This window comes from Micrasema longulum, unplaced genomic scaffold (assembly GCF_059751315.1).
Source record: "Micrasema longulum isolate JH-2025_06_02 unplaced genomic scaffold, ASM5975131v1 h1tg001631l, whole genome shotgun sequence".
Taxonomy (NCBI): domain Eukaryota; kingdom Metazoa; phylum Arthropoda; class Insecta; order Trichoptera; family Brachycentridae; genus Micrasema; species Micrasema longulum.
This window is the reverse complement of record NW_028278812.1, coordinates 4,487-31,910: the sequence shown is the minus strand read 5'-3', so window position 1 is coordinate 31,910 and position 27,424 is coordinate 4,487. Positions and strand designations below refer to the sequence as shown.

The 27,424-nt window shown below is 32.2% G+C and overlaps 1 protein-coding gene across 4 annotated transcripts; it reads right to left on the bottom strand.

Annotated features, from left to right (window-relative positions):
• Positions 1–3,452: 3,452 nt before the first annotated feature.
• On the bottom strand, positions 3,453–27,424 carry Tm2 (tropomyosin 2). 4 transcript variants are annotated; one of them, XM_088236980.1, is made up of 8 exons: positions 27,309–27,424; positions 19,926–20,085; positions 18,062–18,321; positions 10,948–11,065; positions 10,469–10,570; positions 6,780–6,957; positions 5,143–5,712; positions 3,453–3,895 (listed from the first exon to the last, which is right to left on the bottom strand). In XM_088236980.1, exons 2-7 carry the CDS (start codon positions 20,037–20,039, stop codon positions 5,630–5,632), a joined length of 855 nt encoding a protein of 284 aa, XP_088093106.1. In that variant the 5' UTR covers positions 20,040–20,085; positions 27,309–27,424; the 3' UTR covers positions 3,453–3,895; positions 5,143–5,629. The 4 variants fall into 4 exon arrangements, with proteins under 4 accessions (XP_088093106.1, XP_088093107.1, XP_088093108.1 ...); XM_088236981.1 differs by having other exon boundaries at positions 27,194–27,339; XM_088236982.1 differs by lacking the exon at positions 5,143–5,712.

The window sequence follows — 27,424 nt, the reverse complement described above, 5'->3', positions numbered from 1 at the left end:
TGCGTCCCCCAAAACTTAAAAGCCGTTTACACGTGGAAAATACAATTATATAAAACTGTCCCGAGACGTCACCACCGAGATAGACGGGCAGGCTATCTCTACGGAACAATGATTACCCCACCACCGCGCGCGGCCGCCAGCATAGTCCGCGCGTGTGAACACGCATGGACAGGACCTTGTGGCAACAGCGATTTGCTCGACGTAAATGCGTCGCTCCCACACATTTTTTTGCAGAAAATGGAGGCAGAAAAAAATCATTTTCATTATTTAGTTCATACTTAACAATTTCAATACACCTTGGTAATAAAAGCCGGCGTGTATTCACTTTCGCAGCGCTTACGTGTGAACTGCGGCCGAATTTTCGTATAGTCCAAGCGTTTCGTAAGCTGGGACAAGATAATATTGTCATATATATTGTATTATCCACATGTAAACAGCCCTTTATTTTTTAGGAAGAGAAAGTGAAAATAAGGCTGTAGGTCTGCAAAGTGCACCCCCTAAGGGTTACGCCTCTGGCAGCCGCCCGCCTCGCCAGCTCCTGGCTACGACGCTTGACTGTATTGTTCCAACAGTATTTTTTTTTACAAAATAATCATAGCATATTATGTAGACCTCGTAGTGTAATAGTCAGCGCGTTTGCCATCCATGCAAGAGGTCTCGAGTTTGAATCCCAACATGCTTGATACGAAATATTTATTTAAAACGGTGTTTTCACACTAGAATATTTCATAGTTCCTGGACTTGTACCTAAAGCGTAATACTGATCATCTTACATTCATGTTACAAAAATGATCAAGACACGTTGCGATTGGTGTACCAATGCAGTACCTTATGCACCATTAGGTGCGGAAAGGGAATGATGAAGATGATATTATGTAGGATCTCAGAATAATAATGCGCCAAGCTATAGAGGAGCCCAAACGTAGGAAAACCATTCTATGACTATTGGGTATTCAGTTAGCTACAGTTCGCAGCAAAACAATGGGCCGTACTCAGGTCGCCAAATGGATATTCAGTTGCATTGTAAATACTTTTAAATATGCCTGTACCTGTGTATTTATTATTGCAGGGTTATTCCAATTTATTTTTCTATAATTCGCCTATACTTATTTTATAAAACTGAAAATACATGTTTGTGTTTATTTTTAAATTTATTTATTAATTTTATTTTATTTTATTTTATTTTTAATTTTTGCACCACAACAGGCCAGGAGGCCCAATTACAGCGGTGAATTACATCACAGAACACCCAGGCTTGAGAAAAATAACATTTAATTTTTTGTGTTCTCACCGGGAATCGAACCCGGAACCTTCCGTCTGTGAGTCAAGCGTCTTGACCACTACACCACGGAGGCCGCCAAATTTTATTCACAATATACTTATATTACATTTATTGAGACACAAATCCCAACTCTATTGAACCAAAGTCCTGTATTGAGTTTGTTTGTTTGTCCGTCACATCTCCGAAACGGCGAGTCGTAGCGGCCTGAAATTCGAATACGTCATTTGAGATGCAATTTCAAGGTTAACGTTGCTATTTTCGAGTAAAATTTGAATCGACCTCTACTCGATAAAGACTCAAAATTTATATAGATTCCTAGTGCGGCCCTGACATATTGCCTGTAATCAACTGTCATTATCAACAGTAAACATTTTTCAATTCACAAATTTTTACCCTAAATTAAGAAAAAAATAGTATCTGAAGTAAATATGTTGACATAAGGAAAGTTTTTAAGCAACATAATACAACGCAATACAGTGCCGAGACGATAAATGCCAAAAATCAAGGTAAATCATGGGAACATATTCGAAATCAATTGCCTGTAAAAACTAACTTCTTTTAGCACCTTGCGAGAACAAAAAGTGGTTACAAACGGTAAGTTTTCGTACGGAAATATCAAATATATTCTACACTGATACTAGATACTTTACATTAAAAAAATAAGCAGGTTCAGTTCCGTTTCTCATACAAAGTAAAGAATTCACAATTCATTCTCTATTTTTGTTAATTTTAAGCAAGCCATCCCGTTCATTCAACTTCTGCCATTGCAGTAGCTGACTGTCGAATTACAATAAGGAATACTTTACTATGGTCTGCAACCCCTGTATTGAATTACTTGTCGCTAGATAGGCTCCTTAGGCTTGTCGCTTGACCAGCTAGACACCTAATCGCTCGGTGGATCGCCACCGCCGTCGCCACCGCCTCAGGCCCGCAGCCAGGACACGGCCTGAGTCCTTGTCCTTTCCTTTATTCCAGGATTGACACTTTTAAACATAACGATAGATAGTTTACATAAAATCAAACGTCCCCCTTTTTTTCGAACACGAGTATCGTGAAAAGACAGACCTTGCTTTACAGTCCCAGGGTTGAAGGAATTAACCATCCAACACCAACTCACCAATCAGGACAACTCACCGAAGAGTACTAGTGACGTCACATGAAAACTCACGTAATAAAAACTATCATTAAAAAAATTACAAAACTATGATCATACGATACATAAAAATAGAAATATTTTTTTTGAAGCTCAGTTTGATAATATATAAACAACTAGCTGACCCGACAGACGTTGTCCTGCCCAAACGTTGGCTTGCATTGGAAAAATACTTTTTATTGATAAGTAGGTACCTAGATACTTGTTTGTGATTAAATGCCAAAACTAAAAATGGTTGATATTGAATTTAAGTAGGTACTTGTTTATGGTTGAATTCCAAAACATATATTGAATTTAATATTATTTTAGTATTACTAAAAATCCAGAAAAAATAAATAAATAGGTAGAATCTGATTGAGATCCACAAAAAACAAATGCTGTTTGTAAAAATTCAAAAATAACCTTTTTATACACTATTTTTCATATTTTATACACAAAAAAACAATATCTTTCCATTTTTATGTAAATGCATTCTCCTCGAATGCAAACCTGGTCGATCGATGAATAAAACATTTATGCTCCTAACTTCATTTCTACATATTAGGTTGATGATTTTCATATCTACGAACACGCACAACGTAAAGATCTGTATTTCTCTGACAACCGCGCGTAAATCGGTTAAACCGTTTAGGAGGAGTTCAGTGACATCACAGGTACAGAGGAATTATATATATAGTTTTTTTTTAAATGAAAAAAAAACACCGAACTTCCTCACTATTTTAATTATTATAATATTATCATAATTTATAAATCTACATTATAACAATAGACAATACATTTTTTTAAAAATAATTTTCTTACATTCTTCATACTATCGGACATATCATCATACAATTTTAATAATATGGCACACCACTCAAAGCGATAAACACGCATTTTTTTTTCCATTTGTAAAAAAATGTTTCAGGATGTGCTGAAAAATAACCACGGTCAAATTGACTTACTGTCTTCTTTCTTGAATCAGACTATTCATATTTTCTGGTAAATGTATCGCTGAATAAAATAAAACCACTTTAATTTAAATAGTTTATAATAATAAATACTTTATTTTACCTTTTAAAAATTGTAACATAATTTACATAATAAACTTTAAACTGTAATTTGTATGTGTACATCAACATCATAAATAAATAATATAAAAACTAAAAAGGCTCACCGCGATATTAAAAAAAGGAATACCCATAGATTCTCTCTAGTTTTCTTATATCAGATTTACTTCTGGGTCTAAGAAAAGAAACAGAAGTTAAAATATGATGAAGAGCAGTGTAAAAATATAAATGTAAAGATAGTATCAGTGTGTGAGTGTATGTGAGGGTGTGTTCGTGTTTGTGTGGTGTAATAAAAGATGGCGGTGGAAAAAGATGCACTTTGTAATTTTTAGTATCCAGCCAACTCAGCGAATGTTGAATCCATCTCATCGGCCAAGCTCTTGTATCTGTCTTTGTTGATTCCAAGTTCATCTATAAAACATTAAAAGGTATTAAAATCAGTAATAATCAAAACAGAAATAATAAAATTTAAGTTCGATCCTGTGTCGAGCCGCCATTTTAATTCATTTAATACTTTGGCGAAGGCCGAGAACTGCAATGTTAATGTATCATTAATAGATAAATAAAAAAGAAATCGTTTGATTTTAATTTATGTAAGTATTAATTGTTAGAGACCTGTTTACATTTTGACTTTAATTTTCGAGGGCACTGTTACATAAGTAGTGTAAAAATCATTCCGTTTTACTAATAACTCAAGTTTTCTTTATTATAATTAAAAATATTTGAAAATTATATTTTATATCTACTTTGACACTTAATAATTTTAATTTATTTAACCAAAATCCAAACAAAAATAACAAGCAAAAGACCTACAAAATATGTTTTTTTTTTAATCAGGAAAGATTTAAAATTTAAAAAATATACTCCTTCTCTCGTAAGAAGAGATTATCAAATTAAATATATAGGCATGGGCAATTTGAGTTGTGAAAAAATCTTATAACGAATGTTTTTATATGAAAAAAGTACCTAGGTGCCTATTTTAATTCAATATTTGAATATTAATAGTTTTTAGTTTTAGATTTTAATTATAAACAAGTACCCTATTATCAATGAAAAGTCTTTTTCCTTTAATTCAAATAGTTTTTGCACGCTTTCACGACACAATCGAGTATTTTTCTTTTCATCTTAAGACAAATACTAAATTAAATTTTAACTGCAATATACAAACAAGAAATACAAGAGCGTCAAATAATTATCTTGTAAAACGTTGATGGTCTCAGATCTAACCTTTTTTAATTAAATTAAAATCAAAGTAGAAATGTATGCCAGGTCTAAAATATTAATGTTTAATATTTCATTTATTTAGTTTCAATACTGTTTAAAATATTTTATTAATCATGAGAAAAATTATAATTAGGTAGGATTCAAAAACGAATTCTTAGATTAAAGTGTAATGCTTTAAAAAAGGAGTAATTTAAATTTGTTTAAATAATAAAAATAACAACTCCAATTTTCCAACTATTTTCGTTAAATTTTAAAGCTTCCATTTTTCAACACGTTAAGGAAAATTGAGGCGTTTTAGGTTATTTATTTTTCATTGTGAAGGTGTTTTAATGGGATAAAAACTTTACTTGATACCTTTAAAGTATTTAAAAAGTAAATATTTAAAACTGTAATTCAAAACGAGTTTCAAAGTACATTTTTAATATTTAAAATACCTTTTCGTTTATCAGTCCTCTGCAGCTTAGCGATATAAGCGATAGTTGTCGTGAAGATTGAGTTAGTTACAATATAGAGAAGAAAGTAAGTACAAAAATTATAAAAAAGAAAAGATCGGGTTAAAAACACTTAAGAGAAACATTTAAGGACGATTTGTTATTACAAAATACAGATAGGAAGACATGATTAGTTGTTAGGTTGGCGGGAACACCTTAGATGTAAAGCAAAGGCATGAAGTGAGATGAGGAGTGGAGAATCCGCAGTAGTTGATTACACACGAGGGCGGAATATGAGACAATCCATTCGGCCATTGCTGCAATAGCCGGATAGCGAACTGTGCAAGTGACAAGTGCAAGAGACATTCTCCAGTGTGTAGGAGGATAGGGTTCCTGAGAGTTGGCGATTCCTGTTCTGTGGATATTTGTTTTGGGCAGTTTTGGGGGGCTGATTGGGTACTGAAACAAATAACGGGTATCCAGGGGTGTGTTAGTATCCAGTGAGTTCTGCAAATGTTCCGTCCAAATCGTCGCATATCGCTTTGTATTTCTCCTTTTCTTGAAACAGGTTGTCTGGAATACGCATCAGAATATATTTTAGATTTTACCCAATCGTCAAAGATCTACCTACACTAATCTTCTAAAAAACAAACATTCGCTTGATTAAAATTTTGACTTTTTTGACCAATCCAATGTCTTCTGGGTTACATATATAAAAATGTAAGTAAAATTCAAGCGACTCCTTGAATTCGTTAAGTCCTATCGTCATAATATCATGTTTAATAAATCCAAGAACAACTATTCTCCTCGTAGAATCGGTGTTATGAAAGTAAATAATGAATTTGTAAATTGCAATAGTTTGTGAGACCACTCGAAAGCCAAAAAATTAATTTTAATCGAAATAAAATGTTAATTTAAATTGATTAAATTTTTAGAAGTTTTAGTAAATAACATGCAATAGTATTCGCGATGAAATAAAATGATTATAAGATATTTGATCGATTTGATAAAAAACGTTCATTTCATATCATCGCAAATGGCTAGTAAAAATATTTGACTACGGTACTAGCAGGTACTCGAAATCATTAGAATTGTGTTATTTTATACTGTAAGAAAGGTCACAGCGTTCAAACTAGAAGTAATTATGTAAAAATGTTAATATATTTAAATACGCTCCATGTTCATTTAGAATATTCATAAACATAAAGTTTTTAAAATTTGTAAATAAAGACTTGAACCCTCGCTTCGCCTCGATTCAATTCCGGGCAAATTTACTACAACCCTTCAAAGGAAGATGTACCTACAAAACGATTTTCTTTTTAAAAACATGCTTTTTTCCGAAATCGACTATGTTTCTTTGCCTATGTATTATCTGCTGATTTCTACCTTAATTCAAATTACATGATCAATTTTACTGGCGTAAAACAGTCTACATAATTTTGTAGATTTTTAAGTACAACTTTTAAGCTAAAAATAAGTTACCTTATTTCGAAATTTAAAATGTGTCCAATAAACCGGAGAAGGTCTTAGACAAAGCGAGTTAATTAAATCAACCGTCACTAAACAATAAAGAGTTAACGTTAAAGTTACAAGACCATCCTCCGAGAAGTGACAAGTGTCTACTCGAAGGTTCTACGCACCTTCCAGCCTGTCGACTTCCTTCTGCAGTTTCTTGACGGTCTTCTCGGCGAACTCTGCACGAGCCTCCGCTTCCTTGTGTTTGACTGTCAGGGTCTTCAGCTGCCTCTTGAATTCTTCGACGCGCTGGTTCGCCTTCTCTTCTGATACTTCAAGAGATTTCAAGGAGTTTCCTACGACCTGTCCAAGGAAATAATGTTTCATTATTTTTCAAAGCATTTGATTTTGAGCATTTGAATGATTCTGGTTTTTTGAAGAAATATTTGCGTTTTTATTATTTGCCGAAATATTTCAATTTTAGTCGTAAATAACCATATTAGACAATAGAAAACAAGTTGTGGTAGAGCGGGGTTCGAATCTGGGAGTTCCAGATCCGGAGACCACGGCAATACTCACGGGACCACAACACGTCTCTATTATAATATAATTTATGATCTGTGAGTCCGGGACACTATCACAGGACTTAAAAACCAGGTTCTTGTTTTTTTTTTTTTATTTTGTTGAGGAAATATCACTTTTATTAATTTTTATGGACTGTTATTCTTAGAATTCATTTATTATCTATGTTTATATGCCCAGAGGTAGAAATTACATGACAGGTATAAAATTAAAATGAAGGAGTTTTATGGTACAACAAATTAATAAGATGTAGGTACTTATCTAATGAACAACCGGTTATTTTTTAAGTATCGAATGCGTTTTCCTCCATAGATATAAAATACTAGGTAGGTAGTAGGTACATAAATAAATGTGTTTGAAAAATTATAACAGTTTTAGGCAAAAAATTAATTTTACAGTAGGTATTATTCAAGTGTATGCGAGCAAAATAAAAAAGTCAAAGTGATGTTATATTGCTATTGTATCATATGTAGTTAGAATGTATGAGTTACTATTTTTTTGCCTTGGTAATTATTATGGCTTAGCACGGGTACAGCCTATATAAAGCCATAATGAGTCAGTGAATATTTTTATTTATTTATTTATATTTTATTTTTGCACCACAACAGGCCAGGAGTTCCAATTACAGTAGTGAATTACATCACAGAACACCCAGGCTTGAGAAAGATCACATTTAATTTTTGTGTTCTCACCGGGAATCGAACCCGAAACCTTCCGTGTGTGAGTCAAACGTCTTGACCACTACATAACGGAGGCCACCACGGATGAATAAGTTAACAAATAATGTAATTTGAAACGAATAAATAAATAAAATGAAACGATCTGACACAAAAAATAACTGTTTTATCTAGCAATAATTATGTTAGTCTATTTTGATGTTAAAAACGTCAAAATGACTCATAAAAAAATTAGTTAATATTTCTTGAAAAAATTACAGAAGGGCTGCAATCTTTTTCAATCATTAAAACATAAAAATATCCGCTTTGTGATGTAATGAATGGATCGTTAATAATTTACGTAACGAGTTGATAAAATTCTAACAAAATGATTGGATTTAATTAAACCTTTTCATAACTTTTATACTCAAATTCGTTTCGAACCAATATAATTGGTTTAATTTCATTAAGAACAGAGTAAATCAGGATTCATTCCTTTTTTTCATCATCATCATCATCATCATCATTGGGTTATCTGAACCTAATGATGCATAGGGCACTAAATCGGTAAACAGATCGCAACATTGATCTCGACATTTTTTTCCACATGACGGTTGTTTAAATTTGGTGTTCCTCTGTGAATAGGTTCCAGTGCATTAGATGCATAATTTGGTTTATATGTGGAGCTACCCACAGACGCTATATAAGGCAGTAAAATAGGCTGTCTTCCTCTTTCTTGCTCCTGCCTCGCTTGGCTAGCTTCCAAAATAACAGTCGCGTTTAAAGGTTCTTTTTTTAAAGTCCCTGTAGTACCAGGGCCCTCTTGATTTAATTTAAATTTTTCAAGAATAAGTCTCTAAAAAAAATCAACGCCCTTCATTACAGTCCACCGTAATATAAAAAGAGCCTTTATAACGGTAAAATGATGAGTCCCACCCCTCAAGCTCTGGTCCAGAAACGATGAAATATTGCAGTGTTGAAGCTTTTTCATTATTTGAGACCGATATTATGCTTCACTCTGTTGGGAATCGAATCCAGGAGATAACAATGGGAAATTGAAAAAGTTAACATCAATAATCTACGAGTATAAAGTAAAATCGAATACGAAAATGGGTATATTTATATGAAAATTTGAAGCACCTTGGTCGGAAACCGGTAATTGAAAATTCCATTCGAAAAATTGAATAGTTTACATAGCGCTATTTTCGTTCAAATAAATGTGGATGTTCAAACATGGGCAAAATGGTGAATGTGTGTAAATTGGCCACTTAAACCAGCCAATCACAGGTCATAAGCCCTGTAAATGCCTACACTTCCATATTCCCTTCTCAAAAACGTTTTCCCTCTCTGTTGAAATAAGTTTAAATATGAATAACTCCCTGGGGAGGAAATCCAGCCAGTCTGCGAGCATTTGCACATACTCAAACATTGTAGAATAATACGTATTACTTTTTTTATAGGAGCTATTTAAATTGAGTGCAGTACAATAGGAATGCATTTCAGATTATGGAATACAGTTTTTAAAAAATAGCATGAAGATACAAGAACCAGGAATAATAATTTGATAACATGTCTTTCACATACCGCACACCGCATCTGAGGACATAAGTCTCCTTGGCGGTGCCCACATACACGGAAAAGTTGTTGAATGAGAAAAGCTGCCCGAAAGAGCTGTCTGTAATCTGGTAGCCTTAACATCTTTGTGCTGAAAGAAGGTTATCTAGAAGTGCACAATATGCACTTCGTTGTATTGAGAAAAGAGGGAAGTGAATTCTTCACTGTCTGGGATTAAACTGATTGGACATGATCAATTCGCCGAAATGATTACACAACTTTTTAAAAGCCTTGCAATTCTTTTTGGAAGCCATTAGATATGTTTATCCGACCGGACCTATAACAGGGCCACGGATAGTAGCGAGAAGCTGCGTTCCTTGGGAGGTGTCACAGTGAGGAGGAAAAGGACACGACTACAGGATGTATTCAGAAGACTGATTATAATATCCGCAGCAGCACGAAGGGGAATCAACAAACAAAAATTAAAAACAAATCATTTGTCAATAAATTACAACAGGGATGGAGAATACCTTAAATAAGGGAATATGGGAGTCTAGGCATTTACAGGGCTTATGACCTAAATGCCTAGACTTCCATATTCCCTTATTTAAGGTATTTTCCATCCCTGCTGTAATTTGTTAATATTAATGACTCCTAAAGGGGTAAAATCCAGTCTTTTGTCAACAAACATTTACACAAATGTAAATATTGAAAATAATTTGTCATTAAATTTACCATCACCTGATAAAAAATGCGTAGTCCAATGATCGGGCCTAACTCAAGAATATTTAAGCGCTGACGGATTGAAGGCAAAAAAAGAAAGGTTCCCTCACTGAAGGGGAAGATTCCCATCGCGATTGCCAAGGATCAAAAACAGCATTTAAAGAAAAAATATATACATCCGATTGAGTCATTTCTAATAATAATTTGATAGAATCATTTGACCACTAATAATTCTATTTAGATGAACTGTAACACGACGCAAATTATGTAAGTTAACGCATTAATATTTACTACACCATATCTTTGTAATGTGACAGAATACAATTATTGGTTATGTTACAAGATTTGGAAAAATTTACCTTTAATTCTTCTTCCAACTCCATGATCTTTGAGTCTCCTGACTTGACACGATCCTCAGCTACTTCCAGCTCGTCTTCAACGAAGGCCAGCTTGCGTGAAACCTGGTCCATAATATTACCACATTTAGTCAATTTATTAAAATATTTTAATACCCATTACCAGACAACTGATATGGGGCGGAGTCCGTTCGGTTCACTTAATCCTGAGTCCTGTCGTCCACTGCTGACAGTTTGTCGAATGTTTTGTCAGACTTGCGGGAAGCGAATCTGACTAAAAAGGACGCGCAAAAATTGGTAGTTCACAGAATTTTCAGCATATGACAGAAAATTTTTGGAAAGAAAAACATGTGAACTCAAAATTATATGCATAAAAGTGTCTGAAGAATGAAAATATTTTTAGTGATTTTACTTAAACTAAATACGTAGATATGCAGAATTATGAAATCAATTCTTCAAATATTTATTTAAAGATTACTCACTTCGTCAGATTTGCCATCAGCGTCTTCAGCCAGGAGCCTGGCTTCTTTGAGTTGGTTGGTGAGTTGGTCCATACGCTCTTCATCCTGTTGTGATCTGTTCTCCAATACTTTGCACATACTGAAAATAAGAAAATATTAAAATTACTTTTGTGTTACTGCGCTACCTCGCATGTTTACGGCTCGGCGGGTGAACTTCTTCGCTACCCTTGTTCGCCAGAAAACCTAGAGTCTACGCCCGCCTAAAAAGCTCAATTTAAAGCACTTTCTTTACACACCCGAAACCGCTTTAGAAGTCGGGATTCTTCCTGTCAGTTCCGCTCATGCTTTTAACATTTTTTGAGGAAAATCAAATAACATTTTTAAATTTCAATTTTATAAACCGGGAATCGATTCAGTGTAACCCTACATTGTCCCTTTTAACGTGAGTTTGGTTAAGGCCCTGTTGTTTGATCATAATTAAAATATTACCAAATTGTATTTTAATTTATTACATTAATTTATTACATAAATTAAAAAACAATTTAAATTCATTTCAACAGAGAGGGAAAAATTGTTGTGAAGGGAATATGGAAGTCTAGGCATTTACAGGGCTTATGACCTGTCATCGGCTGGTTTAAGTGGCCACTTTACATACTGCCCATGTAAGGGAATATGGAAGTCTAGGCATTTACAGGGCTTATGACCTGTCATTGGCTGGTTTAAGTGGCCACTTTACACACTGTGTAACATTCACCATTCTGCCCATGTTTGAACATCCACATTTCCTCAACTCTTCCATCTGTTGACTTTTGTGAAGTAAAAGAGCTGAAACCTTTATCACGTGCGTGAGATTCATCCGGCTGAACCAAATCACCTACTAGGCAACGCCTGAAAACAATTTTTCAATTTTTATACTTCTTCTTTTACCAGATAGTAATTCAACATGAGGATGAGGAAATGTGGATGTTCAAACATGGGCAGAATGGTGAATGTTACACAGTGTGTAAAGTGGCCACTTAAACCAGCCAATGACAGGTCATAAGCCCTGTAAATGCCTAGACTTCCATATTTCCTTCTCAAAATTTTTTTCCTCTCTGTTGAAATGAATTTAAATATGAACAACTCCCTAGGGAGGAAATCCAGCCAGTCTGCAAACATTTGGACATAATCAAACATTGTTAAAAAACAATTCTTTATTAAAACAAAATAAAAGGTTTTTTTATGTTAGAAGTAAAAGTCTATTTATTACACTATTCGATGTTATTTTGGGCCTGACTTACTGTTTTGGCCATAAGCGATATCAATAAATCGACCTTGTAGATATTAGGATTAATCCCTTATACCCATTATTATTCACTCACCTAGGTGAGGCAGTTAATCAAATACATAAGTAATAAAAATATCTAGATTGAAAAATACGAACATTAAATTCTAGTCTGAATTCAAAATTCACTAAGCCTATACGAATCTTCACATTTGAGAAACACAGGCACCTACTATTGTCTATATTAATAAACCATTGAATTTGGAGTATAAAGCCATTGTGTTCTCAAGAAGGATAAACTAAAACCAGACTTAGCAAAATTAATGTATTTTGAATGTAGAAGACTACTGAAGTTTGGGATGAATAAATATCAACCATGAATATGTATGAATAGAAATAGGTACGCATACTACACATAAATATTACCAAAATAGCTAATATTACATTTATTTTATAAGGGAGGCTACAAGAATCGATCATTGAACGTGATTATTTTTATGTAACATGTTTTAGATATATATTTTTTTTAATTTTTATTTAATTTAATTTAATTTTATTTTATTAGGGAAATCAACAGTTCTACATACATATTTTAGTAAACAAACAGATATAGTGTATAAACTCAGAACTAATAACAGATTTCCACATAGTATACAAAGTTAGTAAAGAAAATATATATTACATATCAAATAAATACATACAATTTATACATTTAAAAATGTTATTTTCAAGTACTCAATAATCAAAGATTTACATTGAAATGCATATTTATTTCTCTTGGCTGATTAAGAAATTTGTTTTGTTAACAAATCGTGGTAAAAAATAAAGAAAAACGAAGAAATTAAAAAAAAAATAACCACTACAATTATCGACCAATTATTTTTAGCTAAGTATATAATTTTCTTATACGAAAATCTGTTTAAAAAAAACCAGACGTTTTTAATTTTATTATTTTTATTTATTCATATAAATAAATAATATACATAATGACGTATCTAACTATATGAGGCCAAGAGCCCTGTGTTGAGTTAGGATACAATTAAATATAAAGTGGAAGCTTGCATATAATTAAAAAATCAACAACATCATTCCCTTTCCACATCTAATGAAGAACAGGGCACTGCATTGGTACTCCAATCGCAGCGTATCTTGTTTTTTTTTGTTGTATGAGGATACGATGATCAGTCTTACGCCTTGGGTATCAATCCAGGGACTATGAGATATTTTGGTGTGAAAAAAACCCTTTTAAATAAATATTTCATTTCAACCGTGTCGGGAATCAAACTTTTTGCTTGGTAGGCAAACGTGCTGGCCATTACACTACGAGACTGACGAATGTTAAAGAATACTATAAATAAAAATTGTGACATAAACATAAATCAATAAACACCTAGATAGTACTATGTATAGTACTATGTATAAATAGTACTATGTATAAATCTATGCAATGTCTCGCAGCAGTTTCCTGCAAATTGATGGTGTGAGGGTTGATGGTTCAAACATTGATGATTAATTATCATAATCCACACCTTATGATGCAAAAGACGAGGCATTTGTATATTAGATGCAGTGCAATTAGAATATCTGATACAGAGGTAAGGTGATTAATCTTACGCTTACGTGCCAGTCCAGGGACAGTGAAAAAATTGCATTATGTTTAAAACAAATATTTCTTATCGACCTTACCAGGAATCGAGCCTGATACCTCAAACATGGTAAGCGAACGCGCCAACCACTTGATGGTTAAATCAATAAAAAAATAATCATCGTCAACTCGCATTTCTTGTAGTCTGTAATTGTTATTACTTATATATATATATATATCCTTGATAGATATGTAAAAACCCTTAGCAATTGGACCCACAGCACATGAGCGGTTTTTTATATTTTTATACCAGATATATAATTTATTCCAAATTATATAAAGCTTGTTCGAAAAAACTTACTCGATTTCGTTTCACATAAATGTAAATCCTCTAAGAGAGAAAATGTTCGCATTTAAATAAATAAATTGAGGACGTTTGTCTGCATATTTTAATGTCTCGATTGGTTAAATCACTTTTAAAAATAGTCCGAGTCGAAATATAGTTTCGTAACTCGAGTCAAAGCTCCAGCGACCACTCGCTACGAGAAAGCTCCCCGGGCAGCTTTCGTTACACAGCTGGGTGTTATAATGGTGGGAGTAATGAAGGTCATCTTTTAATGAGTTTTCCAGTGGAAACGAGAGAAATTAATTTTAAAATAAAAGAGTTGTTTTTGTTTAGATGTTTTTGGTTTTTCCTCTTTTTCTCTTGTTTTAGCTATTCGTAGGTATTGTATTTAAACAATAATAATAAAAACTTTAACTCAAAATATTGTAACTAAACCAACTGGCCCAAATAGTATAAAAATGGTAAAATTGTTTTCAGGCATTGCCGAAAAATAAATCAACCAGGTGAATCTCTTCACAAAAATAAAGGTTTCATCTCCTTTTCTTCACTAAAATCAAAAGATGGAAGAATTGAGAAAATGGATATTCAAACATTGGCAAAATTGTGAATGTTACACAGTGCATAAAGTTGTTTTTGTGTAAATTTAAATATTAATTTTTCTTTTAATTACTTTGAGCTTATTTTTAATTTGACGTTTTTAATGCTTTTAATTTAATTAAATACTTAAATTACTTTTAGTTTTGTTTTTATCTTATAATATTATTATTGTACTTGAAATAATAAAAAATAGTGAATTGATAACCTTAGCTTGTAATATATTATAGAAACTTCACCGGTTTCATTAGAATTAAGTCAAATTTGGGGTACTCTCAAACTATTAAATGGTACTGTATGTTTCTTGAATAAAAGAAAAGGTGGCTAGTTAAACCAGACCATGATAGATCATAAGCCCTGTAAATGCCTGGACTTTCACATTCCTTCTCTTAAATGTTCTCCATATTTGTTGTAATTTGTTAAACATATATTGATATCGCTAAACTAAAGTAAAATGATAAATGATATCTTTAATATTTATTTTATTTAAATAAATAAATAAAATAAACGTACACTGTAAATATTAATTTGAGAAATTAACCGTTTATTTTTTACCTACAATATAAATATTTTAAATCACATAAAATATTTCAATAACGTTCTTTCCGCGTATTTTTTATAATTTAATAATTAATTTTTATAATTTAATATTTTATCAATTTAATTTTGTTTTACAAAACATTATTACTCCAAGTATTGAAAAACGATTCATAATTTTTTTACATCATGAATTTTATAATGTTTTTTTTACAGCAATTTACAGTTCCAAAACTATTTACAATAAATCACCCGATCAGTTTTTACTTTTTATTTTTAACGTTTTATTTGTAAACTTGTCTGACGCGCGAAAGTATTACACTTTAAAGGAATGTCTGTAAACGTAAATAAATTCATGAAATTGTTTTTAAAGTAATCCAATATTGTATCAGATGTCTGTGAGAGTATTAAAGTCCCGAAAGTCAAAGAAAACCATTTCTCAAAAGAACTGTGTAAACTATTTTATATAATTAAAATGAACCTGTATTATATACTTAATTAACATCGCAAAGTAATAAGATTTCTAAATTTTCTCACGAAAGCCAATTAAAAATGCCATTGAAGAAATTGACTACAGACAAGAATTTCGGCTTTATATTAATGCTTGCCTGCTATTATCTTGGAAAAATACTTTTCATCTAGGTAATTGTTTGTGATTAAATTCCAAAACGAAAAATTGTTGATATTAAAAAAGTATTGAATTTAAGTAGGTACTTGTTTATGGTTTAATTCCAGAAAATAAAATAAATATTTTTTCAAATACGTTATTTTTTTTGCAAACGTCAAACTCCGGTCGTCTCGCCAACAAAGGGGTGTACTTATGTAGGAATACGATTTTTTTTAATGTATCGAATTTAATATTATTTTGGTGTCACCGAAAATCCAATGAAAAGAAATAAATGGGTACAAATTATAAGGAATTAAAGGAAAGAATTTGATTGAGATCCACAAAAAACGAATTCTGTTTGTAAATATTCAAAAACAATTTTTTTTTACATACAAAAAAATACAATTTTTCAATTTTTTTGCAAATGCATTATCCTGGAATGCAACCTTGATGGATCGATGAATAAAAAATGTATGCTCCTAACTTCTTTTTTACATATTAGATTGAACATTTTAATATCTACGAACATGCACAGCGTGAAGATCTATATTTCTCTGAAAACCGCACACAAATCGGTTAAGCCGTTTAGGAGGAGTACGGTGACATCACACGTACAGAGGAATTAGATATATAAAGAATAAGACCTCTCAGCTGTATTCGGATTTTGTGAATTGAGATATTTTATAAAGTTAATTACAAATATTATTTTTTTAATGCAGTCAGATTTTCTTCATCTTGAAAGCATCCTATTCTAAGAACAAATTTTTGATGATTAGATTCACTAAATTTGTTGCAACAGAGAGATATAGATTTCCACTTTTCAATTATTTTACTAATTATTATAAAGCGCTTTCGCAGTATTTTTTTCAAAAAGGAATAACCCGGTAAGCCTCTGTTTAAAGTCTTGTCAGCAGATGAGAAAGTATATGAAGTATATGTAAAAATATATGAAGTATATGATAAAAATACACCAGATTAATTGAGAAAAATAATTGTTTATTTTTGCTTACATCCGAGGGGAATCGAGCCCGCGACGCCAGTTTCACAGTTGGTCGTCTACCGAACAGCGCCGAACCTCTCAGAGTAACGGATTTTTTAAATAATGAAATACGAAATATTTTTTTCTGTTACAGTAGGAGCAAACAAATCATATTGGCTTATAAAATAATATTTTACACGCTACTAGAATAATTAAATGCTTAGAAATAGTATGGTGATATGAAATTTGTATTTATATTATATTTCGTATTTTTAAATAATACTAATGCTTCCATTTTCCATTATGTTGAAACTGAACACAGGGCTTTTGGTCCTATAGATTTTTGGGTGTTACTATTTTATGTAATATTTGATTTTTTGCCATAAATAAATAATACAGAAAAACGCGTATAGTAAAAATAAACCATCCTAAGTATAATTCATTTTAATCTACTAAACATTAAGCAAACAATATTATTTTAATACTGTTATTTTAAGTTAGTTGGGAGATAAATTAATGAAACCAGTTCAAATGAAAAACTTTAACCTCTTTTTTGTTTCTGTAGTCTGAATTTAAATAATATTTGAGATTAAAAGAGAAATTCGAACAGAAGAATCTAAGGTTGAATTAGAATTCATTTTATTTCTCAGAATAGACTTCGGTCTGCGGAAATGAAAAAAATTCCAGATGAATAAGTTTTGTAAAGCAATTTGTATGCATTCAAAAACTGCCTAACATTTTAATAACAAATTTAATTTCTATACATCGTGAAATATTTTTTATACATAATTTAATATTATTGAAATGTTATGTAGAAGCTGAACTATTGAAGGACATTTACCAATAATAAATAAGGTTAATTCAAATAAAAAATAAAGTAAAATTACAGAAAAATGCAAAACGTATTAAAACAGAGAAGGGAAAAATAAAACCAGTATTGATAAAAATATTTTTTTAAATACGTTCTTAATATAAAATGTGATGAAAATAAATATGTAAGTTTATAAATAAATCAATATACCTTTAACTCCACTTGTATAACGTTGGCTTTTCATTTGTGTTAATTTCAACAATTACTTTTACTATATCTAAGAGACGCCTCCAAGTTGAAAACACTCGTCTTGGATTCTGGTTCATATACAGAACTGAAGGTACATATTCTTCACGGATGAACAGTTGTGTTTTACTGAAATGAAAATATGGGTTTATCAGGCGGTACTCACCGGTTGTTCTCGTCAGCAGAAGCCGAAGCCTCGACCAGCTTGCTGGTGGCGGAGCCGAGCCTCTCCTCTGACTTTTCGAGGTCTTCCTCAATCTGCTGCACCTTCCTGTTGAGGGAAGCCACTTCGGACTCTGTGGCTGTAAGGGACTTCTCCCTCTCTTCTAGATCCTTGTTGGCTTTCTCCAGGTTGTTCTTGTTGTCGATCAGGTCCTGCTCTACCTGTTGTAGCTTCTTCTGGAGATCGCGCACTTCCTCGTTGATCTACGGAGACAAGATAACTATATACAAAATGGACCTATTAGAAATTAGAACAAAATACATCATCAGTCTGACCTATTTAAAACTATTTACAGTTTTAAATTTTAACACATCATACACGTATTCAGGAAATACATATAATTCAGTTAATTATATAATTCACGCAGGAACATCACCGGTTTAGAACATAAGTACTTTTTTTGTAATTTAAATAAACAATCAATATTCATCTAAAAAAACTATCTTTAAAATACATTACAGACGTCGTACCTACACTATAAGTCTCCATTAATCCTCTTATTTATTTATTTATTATATATATACTGCCTAAGCCAATTACAACAGTTACATAAAGAAACATAAATGCAAGAAACTGAACAAAAAGAACATAACACTATTTAGCAAAGACAAACAAGGGCAAAACAATAATTGTGTACAATATATTCAAAAAAACGAAAGACCTTAAACTTTGAGCTAAACCATGCCAATCCAACTTCATCCCACACTGTTTAGTCGCGAAGAGATCTACGAAAAGCAGGAAGATCTATCCCAAAGAATTCCAAGTCGTGTGATGAATGAATGTGTAGATTAGTCAAATCTACACATTCTGGACATTGAGGCATAAAAACCAAAGTTGCTCTTAGAAGATTTTATAAATAGCAGATTTTGACTTCTGGTGACACGGTTGGCATGAAAAGAAATTGATTGCAACAGAGATGGGACATCACTTAAAGCATTAAGTATTTTGAAAATGCATATAAGGTCCATCTCAGTTCTACGTCTCTCCAATGAAGACAGATTAAGAGATTGCTCTATTTCAAAAGAGGAATAATTACCCCTCTGTAATCCGAGCAACCATGCCACTTTTCTTAGAAAACGGTGTTGGACAGACTCGATATGGTCAATATGAGTCCTGTAGAATGGAAACCAAATAGGAGAAGCGTATTCTAGATGGGGTCGAACTAGTGAGCAATAAAGAGTTTTGATGGTATTAATATTTTTGAAGTCCGCCGTCACTCTATTGTCACTCTTATAAAAGTAAGTCATCGAGTGTTTTATTTATATGCAATTAAGGAGTTTTGTAAAAGCATTATGCACCCTTCAATATAATGTAAATCACTCAAACCAGCTAATGAAAGGTGACAAAACAGATTTTTTTACCTTAAAAAAAATATTTGTATATTTTAAGATTCATTTTACCGTAACACATTGACAAATGTGTATTAATATGTCAATGTCATAACATTAACAAAATATCGGGAAAACAGGAATCCATTTTAACAAAAATAATGTTTACGTTGTGTAGTAAGAGAAATTCTGAAGAAAGCCGCTAAATTTTTAGATACATTATATTGTTTTAAAATACAGCAGTCTTCAAATTTTTTAGTAGGTATATAATGTACATTGTACATATAAGAGATAAATTTGATTGATTTTTACATTTATCAGAAATGTTTACGAATAAGGATTCCGTTCTTGTTATAATAAACCTTTCATTGTTTGGGTTTCAACTGTCTTTCTTCTTTTTTATCTTAACTTTTATTTGATTTCGAAAGTTGGAATAAGGACTTCAGAATTTTTTTTTGCCAAATAATGGTAATGCTGACCTTATCAGCCCTGAGGTTGGCATCCTTGGCTTGGCCTTCACAGGTATCGGCCTTGTCCATGGCGTTATCCTTCTCCAGCTTCATCGCTTGCATCTTCTTCTTGATCGCGTCCATTTTGGCTAGGAGTGTCTGCTACGGCTCGAGGGAAAGGAAAACGACGCTGAAAGAAACATACATCATTAATAAAAACGATAAGATAAATATTTTCTTAGTTGCAATTAGAATAAATTCAAAGTTTGTGATTTTACTCGCTCCCAAATAATTAAGCATTAGGTTGGTTATTTATTTATTCATTCAAAATTACATTTGTTTAAATATTAATGAACTTAATGAACTCGGCTTTTTAGGCGGTGCCCGTGTCAAACCATAATAATTAATGATAGAAAATTAATTAAATTAAATTATAATGACATGTGATGCAAAAGAATAACAATCCAGAAAAACGAAATATAAATTAAAAATAATAAAATTCCAAAGAAGACAATGTAAAAAAATAATGAGATATAAATATCAAAATATAAATTATAAAAATTTTAACTCATACATAATCAAATATACAAAATAATAGTATCATTGAAATCAACAGGGAAAAAAACATTGTTGAAACGATAATTATTGAAATGTGATTTTTATAAACCCACTCTCTACTATAGTAAGAAATGAGAGTAATAAATAATATGCCAAATAATAACAGTAAGTATTAAATTAAATAATACAAAAATATATTATTATAATTAACTTGTATTATTCACCAATTCTTAGCATGCTGTTGCGTAAAAAAAACATTCACATATTATTAAAATGACGTTTCCACAAATTGCAGTTATGCGGGAATACGAAAAAAAATCACTATGGCTTGAATTTTCCGTACAAAAATTTATTATTGCGTAAAAATGTCGAGGAAAACCATAAATAAATCATTATGTCTAGATTCATATATTTAATATTTAATATGTACACACAGTGCGTTAGAATGTTTAATAAGCCGATGTTAATTGTTAAAACATGTCATAACCAAGTAAACATACTTTTTTTGCACGTTCATTTTAATGATTTATATATATTTTTTAATCTATACGCGTATAAGAAAAGTTTATTTAAGATTTTAATGGACTTTTGTAAAGCCAGTAATAAGTTTGAGATTTGTGAAGTGAAGAGAAATATTTTTTCATGTTATTCTTTAAAAATTTTAAACTTATAAATTATTTATATAATTAAAACTGTGTTTGAAACGTTAATGGGAGGGGCTAAAAAAGGTGTAACCAGCTAAGTCTCTATTTAGAGGCTTGTCAGCGGTGGGAAAGAGGAAATATGGAATGAGGTTATGAAAAATACCCAGACCAATTGAGTAAAATGTTTCTTAGAATATTTTAGCCAGTTTCACAGTTGCCCGTCTAACCACCTGCGCCACGGCGCCTGTCTTTGTTATTTCACTTGGTATTATTAAATGTTTTAAAAATAGTATCTTGGTAAAAATAACATTCAAACAAATAGATAGAAATATCATGAAAACAGCATGAATTTATAACATCGCGCATCGTCGAATAAATAACGAGGCAGATGAATCAACAAAATAAATATAAAAAACTTGAATAGCCTTCAAACAAATGAAATATCTTGATTTGTTATATTTTGTATCAAAAACCAATCACTTACGCTTACGAATTTGTAGGGACATAAATAGCAATTAATTGATAAAATGTACAAAATATGTTTAAAAAAATGTGAAAAAGATTATTATTTTGCCAGAGAGACAAAACAATGCCTTGTCGGTAAGTTTAATCTATCGAAAAGTAAGCCATTATTTAAATATTATTGAGTTAAGTGATAAATTGATACTTGACCCCTGAGATTAATTATACCAGTAAAATTAGTTTAGGAATTATTTGGATTAGTACATCAGGTTTATTAAATGTCGTAAATCACATGTATATTATTAGTAATATTAGTAAGTTATTAATGGTTAAATAAAATAAAAAACATGATATACAAGTAAAGACAGGGTTACATTGTTATGGTGTGTTGTGGTCGCTGTGGACCGGTGTGCTGGGGAGCTATCTGACGCGTACCACTTCCAATGTATTTTATATGGTTAGAATCACACTGTTCTCGCGTGGCGTGTCGTGGCGCCACGACACACAACGCCTTAAAGATCTTGCCAAAGCTATTAACAGATTTGATATTATGCATGAGCGAATTATTTTAATTTATGTACCCAATACCTTGTTGATCTAACTCAGTAAATCATCTTACATGCATAAAAATCTATTCGGGTTTTGAAAAAAAAAGTGTGCTATTTATTGTACCTTAATTTTTTTCTTAAATATAACATGACATTAAAATACTTGTAAAAATCGTAACAACGATTATTCACTTTAAATATCATTAGTATAAATAAACCATTATGCCGTTTTTCCGCAAGGTTAACCAGAGAGTATAAAACCCTATACCACTCTGTCTTTGCATACAGATCTCGCTTACATCTTTTCATTCACGCCTGCCAATTATTCTGACTTTCGACATGTCCATCTTCAAATATTTGTTGGATTCGGCCATGCCATGTCTTTTTAGATCTTCCTCGTTTTCTGCATCCATCAACAATCCCTTAGTAAATATTTCAAACATTTTTTTTGCACCACAATAGGCCAGTTTACCCAATTATAGTGGTGAAGTTTAGCACAGAACACCAAGGCTTGAGAAAAGTCACAATATAATTTTTATGTTCTCACCGGAAATCTAACCCGGAACTTTCTGTCCATTCGTTCAACATCTTCAAACCAACGCATAATTCCTTTCTTGATTTTGTAGATAATGCTTATCTCAGCTTTACATTATGTACGGATCTCGACATTTATGCACCTTTTGTACACACTTTCACCCCAAATTTGTCTAAGAGATCGCATATCAACAACATTCACCCTTCTTTCGTCCTTGTTTTTTCAATTCCATACATCACTCCCATACATAAGGGTCAGCACCGGGACTCCACAGTGAACTGCTTATTTTGCCTACTGTGACAAACATTTATTTGCCAAGGTTGACTTAAGTGCACCGTTCACTCTATTCTCGGTCAGTCATTCCATCCCTACCAAACATACTTCCCAGACACACAAATTCCTCTACCTGTTTCAGTATAATTCCACTCACTGTGATCACACATTTAGTCATACTTTAATTTCATTAAAAAACCATCACATTCATCAGTGAACCGCTCCCCTCGCATACAACGTAGACTATTGTTACCAAGCATTGCACTTTATCTTTGATGCTAGCAAAAAGCACGGCATCACCAGCATTTAAAAGATATTTGACAGTTAAATAACCCATTTTTTCTTCCATTCTTAAACCTTAAATCTTTTAGTTATTTACAATTATCGACACATACGTTAAACAGACGTGGTGACATCATGCATCCCCGTTTGACTCGTTTAAGAATGGCAAACCACGACGTGTATGATCCATTTAGCATAACACATACTGTACTGTCCTTATACAGAGAAGCAATAACTTGTGTCAGATTACTGTTCACTCCATACTTCGATAACTCCTTCCATAATTTATCTCTGATAGAGTTATCAAGCGCTTTTCGCAGATCTACAAACGCGCAGAAAAGCTTTCGGTTTTTAGCAAGAAATTTCTCTGTCATCATCATTTTTTATACACCAAATAGGAACAATGTACGGCATTTTAATAAGGGATAGTAGAAGTATAATTATAGTATAGCTCGTATAATAATATTACTTTTAAGTATTTAAAAATATTTTTTTATTCCATTTCTAAACTGCGTTATTTCGAAACCATGTCAAACGAAATTCCAGTGTACTAGGTACTCGTAGCTTATATGAATTATAATGACAATTAAGTATCTCGACTTGGCCAAGTTAATATTCATTTAGTGCGTCGTTATTAGCCCCTTGCACTAAAAATACTCTGAATTTGTAGCTACAAGAGTTAGAACTCTGTTCTGGCGTTGGCTCAACACCAAAGAATATATGTTAGAAGCTTTTCTCAAGCAGGTGATAGTTATTTCTACCCGTCAAACTGTAGGTTAACAATGCTGGTCGGCGACATGTTAGGTGACCACATTGCATAGGAATGCTTTCCGGGGTGTTGAATCATAGCAAATATTATCGCATTATTTCTATTTATTCCTGTGCTCGAAAAGAATGAAGAATACAGTTCCGAGTGTGAAATAAAAACAGAATCCTGACAAGTCTTTTCGACTCGATAGGTCATCAAAAATAATTCAAAATTATTGTTTTTGATATTGTATATTAGTTGTGGGTCATCATCGTTTTCCTGTCCACACCAAGTGATGCATGGGGCACTGCGTTGGTACACCAAATGTGTATCTTATGACCAGACATTATTATATGTAATAAAAATAATTTCAACCTGTGATTTTCATCACTTTGCCCTATTTTAGTATGGAAATTATTGCTGTTTAATTTTAGAATGCCATTTTTTTAGGGCAACACATTTTGTTGCCCTAATTCTTATGTGTTCAAAATACAATTTTTTAGGAATTTGAGTTATGTATGAATGCCAATATGTTCATTATCTTATTACGCGTCCATGTAGCTAAAGAATTATTATTTTTCCGTTATTAAATAGTTTTTTCAGCATTTTTTGAGTGCCAATCTCCACTTACTTTCATTATCTTATTACGCGTCCATGTAGCTAAAGAATTATTATTTTTCCGTTATTAAATAGTATTTTCAGCATTTTTTGAGTGCCAATCTCCACTTACTGATTTTACTTATTTGACTTTAAAAACAAATAAAATGTCTTTTGTTAAATTTGCAGAATGGTCTATTGAACATACAAGAATTAGGGCAGCGATTTTTTTTAAATAAAATCAGTTTTTTACAAATTAATCAAATTAATTTGGTGGATTTGAAATATATTTGGATGTTGTAATTGAACTTTACCCTACGGTGAAGAGACAAAAATCACCTAATATTAATTTCTATTTTGTACGAATCAGTAAATTTCCATTCATACTTTTGCCTTTATCTATATATATATATATATATATATAAGGCATTGTTTGTATATGTGTCCTCGATAGACTGATTTACGTGCGGTTTTCAGCGAAATGTAGTTCTTAGCCATGAGCATATTTATGGCTCTTAAAATCTCTAATTTATTGGGTAGAAAAAAAGTTAGGACCGTAAATGTTTTTTCCATCATAACCGTTGATGCTATTTTTTGTGTATGAAAAAAATGTTTTTGATTGTTTACAAACCACATTCGTTTTTTATGGATCCCAATCAGATTCTTTCCTTAAATTCCTTATAATTTCTAACCATTTATTTCTTTTTTAAGGATTTCCAATAACGATAAAATAATATTAACTGACATTTAATACATTTTTGAAAATAGCATTCCCACGTTGGTTGGAAGATCAAAGTGAGTTATTTACAACTCGCTGAAAATGGCCCTCAAAATTAAATATTGGGTAAATCATAAGAACCCAAATATTTCATTTTTCCAAAAAAAAAAAAAAGTTTGACATTTGCAAATATAATTCATTAGGTATTTGAAAATGAATTATTTTATGTTTTGGAATTCAATCATAATCAAGTACCCAGGAACATCAAGTACGCTTAATACAATAATTGCATTTAAACTTTCGATTGTGTTCATTTAATCTGTATACGAGTTTGTACTTAAATCTAGCGATAACAATAAAAGTAAATAATATGGTGGCCCCCGTGATGTAACGGCTAAGACGCTTGCATCATGCATGGAGGATTCTGGGTTCGATTCCCGGTGAGATCACAATAGTTTAAAAATGTTTTTTTTCAAGCCCGTCTGTAGATATTTTGGTGTAATTTCCCGCTGTGATTGGGCCTCTTGCCACGTTGTGGGCCAAAATAAATAAATAATTAAATCAAATAGTCTTAAATTAATAAAAAAACAAGCTTGATGTTGATGAAATAATTAAATTCATACTAATAGATCGGTTCTTAAATTAATGGAATCTGAACTTATGTAGACACGTTCAATTAATACGTTACATAAAAAACAAAATCGAATGTCAATTAACGTGGAAACATGAACACATGTCCAGATTAATTCGCATTAATCCTTTAGCACCCACCTTTGTGTAAACAATTTATTTTTGCTTCATATACAAGAGGAGTGGATTTGACGTTTCCCTCTGAACGGGCATCGCTGAAAATAAAATCCGACCAGTTGGAAATTCAAAACGCGCGCCTGCGCACTCCGCCGTGCGTGGGCGCGCTTTCGTGGCGTGCAAAAATCAGTTAACTCCTGTAATCTGTGAGATTTTGGTCGTTTATACATGTGAAATGGTCGGAAATAGGATGCGCGTGGAGGCGAGACGGAGGAATTTTGTTCCGCGGCGGGTTGGACAGAAATAGAACGGGCCAAGTATGGCCGACGTTATACGATACTCGTACTGCCGTCGCCGTCTAGCGAGGACGCGTCCAAGCTCCGGAAAATCGCGTGGAAACTTACGAATTTATCCGTTATGAAATAGTTTTCTTTGAGGTAAAATATAAAGCAGTATATTATTATTGCTACAAAAATGACAACTATATTCTATACAGAAATACGTTTTTTAAAATATCATTTGTAATTTCTAACAATTTCTAAAATAAGACACTCTTATTATGATTATAATAGTATAACTAAGCTTTTTCATCGATTTATTTATTTTACTCCGTTTTTCTTTTTTCTTGGGCTAAAAAACTTTTTAAAAGCGCCTCCCCTAGCGAGGGTGAGTTTTTCCAGAGGTAGAAAATCTTCGAAACTTTTCTTTGTTTTTGTGATCTCTCAGGGAACACATTAGTTAATTCTCTTATCTCTAAACATCACTAAACCGTTAATCATAATAACAGAATAATCATGAAGACAGTTAGTACTTTGCGTAGTTATATATTATAATTGGCACGATTAGCGAAAATTATTTTAATCACCATCTGACTCAAGTTATTGGCTAAAATTTTAAAATTATAAAAAGTTTTAATTCAATATGATTTCCCAGGAAATTTTAAGGCAATGTTCAAATAATCACGTTTGTAAACTTACGTTAAACTTTTTACTGTAGAATTGTTTATATTCTGCGATTGTAAATTAATGTAATTAATTTGAATGTTATACAATCTATTATATTAAAATCAGCTGCCTTAAATAGTCTCACTTGAGTCCAAAAATAAAAAAAATAGCACTTTCACGGACGTTTCAAAACATTCCCGAATTGAAACTGCAAACTCCCTTGCTTGTTTTTGTGGACTTACCTTTGTTTTTTTCACAAACACACTGGGGTTAGATTATTTGAGGGTTAAGTAAATTGTTAGAAGTTTCGCGCACAGTTCACTTTCCGCAAACGTCAGAAGTTGAGAATCTCCTTACCTGGTGCGAGCTCGCTGGTCGGACGGGCACTGAGTGTGCGGAGCGCCGCGACGCGGCGTCGGAACGCCCGAAACCCTTATTTTTGGATCCAGTATCGAGGGGCGCCGCGACGGAAC

Coding starts and splice junctions, on each gene's coding strand:
- Tm2 (XM_088236980.1), bottom strand. CDS start 20,039: ATGGACGCGATCAAGAAGAAGATGCAAGCGATGAAGCTGGAGAAGGAT. Junction 10,571..10,947: donor CTGATGGCAAATCTGACGAA/GTGAGTAATCTT, acceptor ATTATGGACCAG/GTTTCACGCAAGCTGGCCTT. Junction 5,713..6,779: donor GGAAGTCGACAGGCTGGAAG/GTGCGTAGAACC, acceptor TGCGTATTCCAG/ACAACCTGTTTCAAGAAAAG.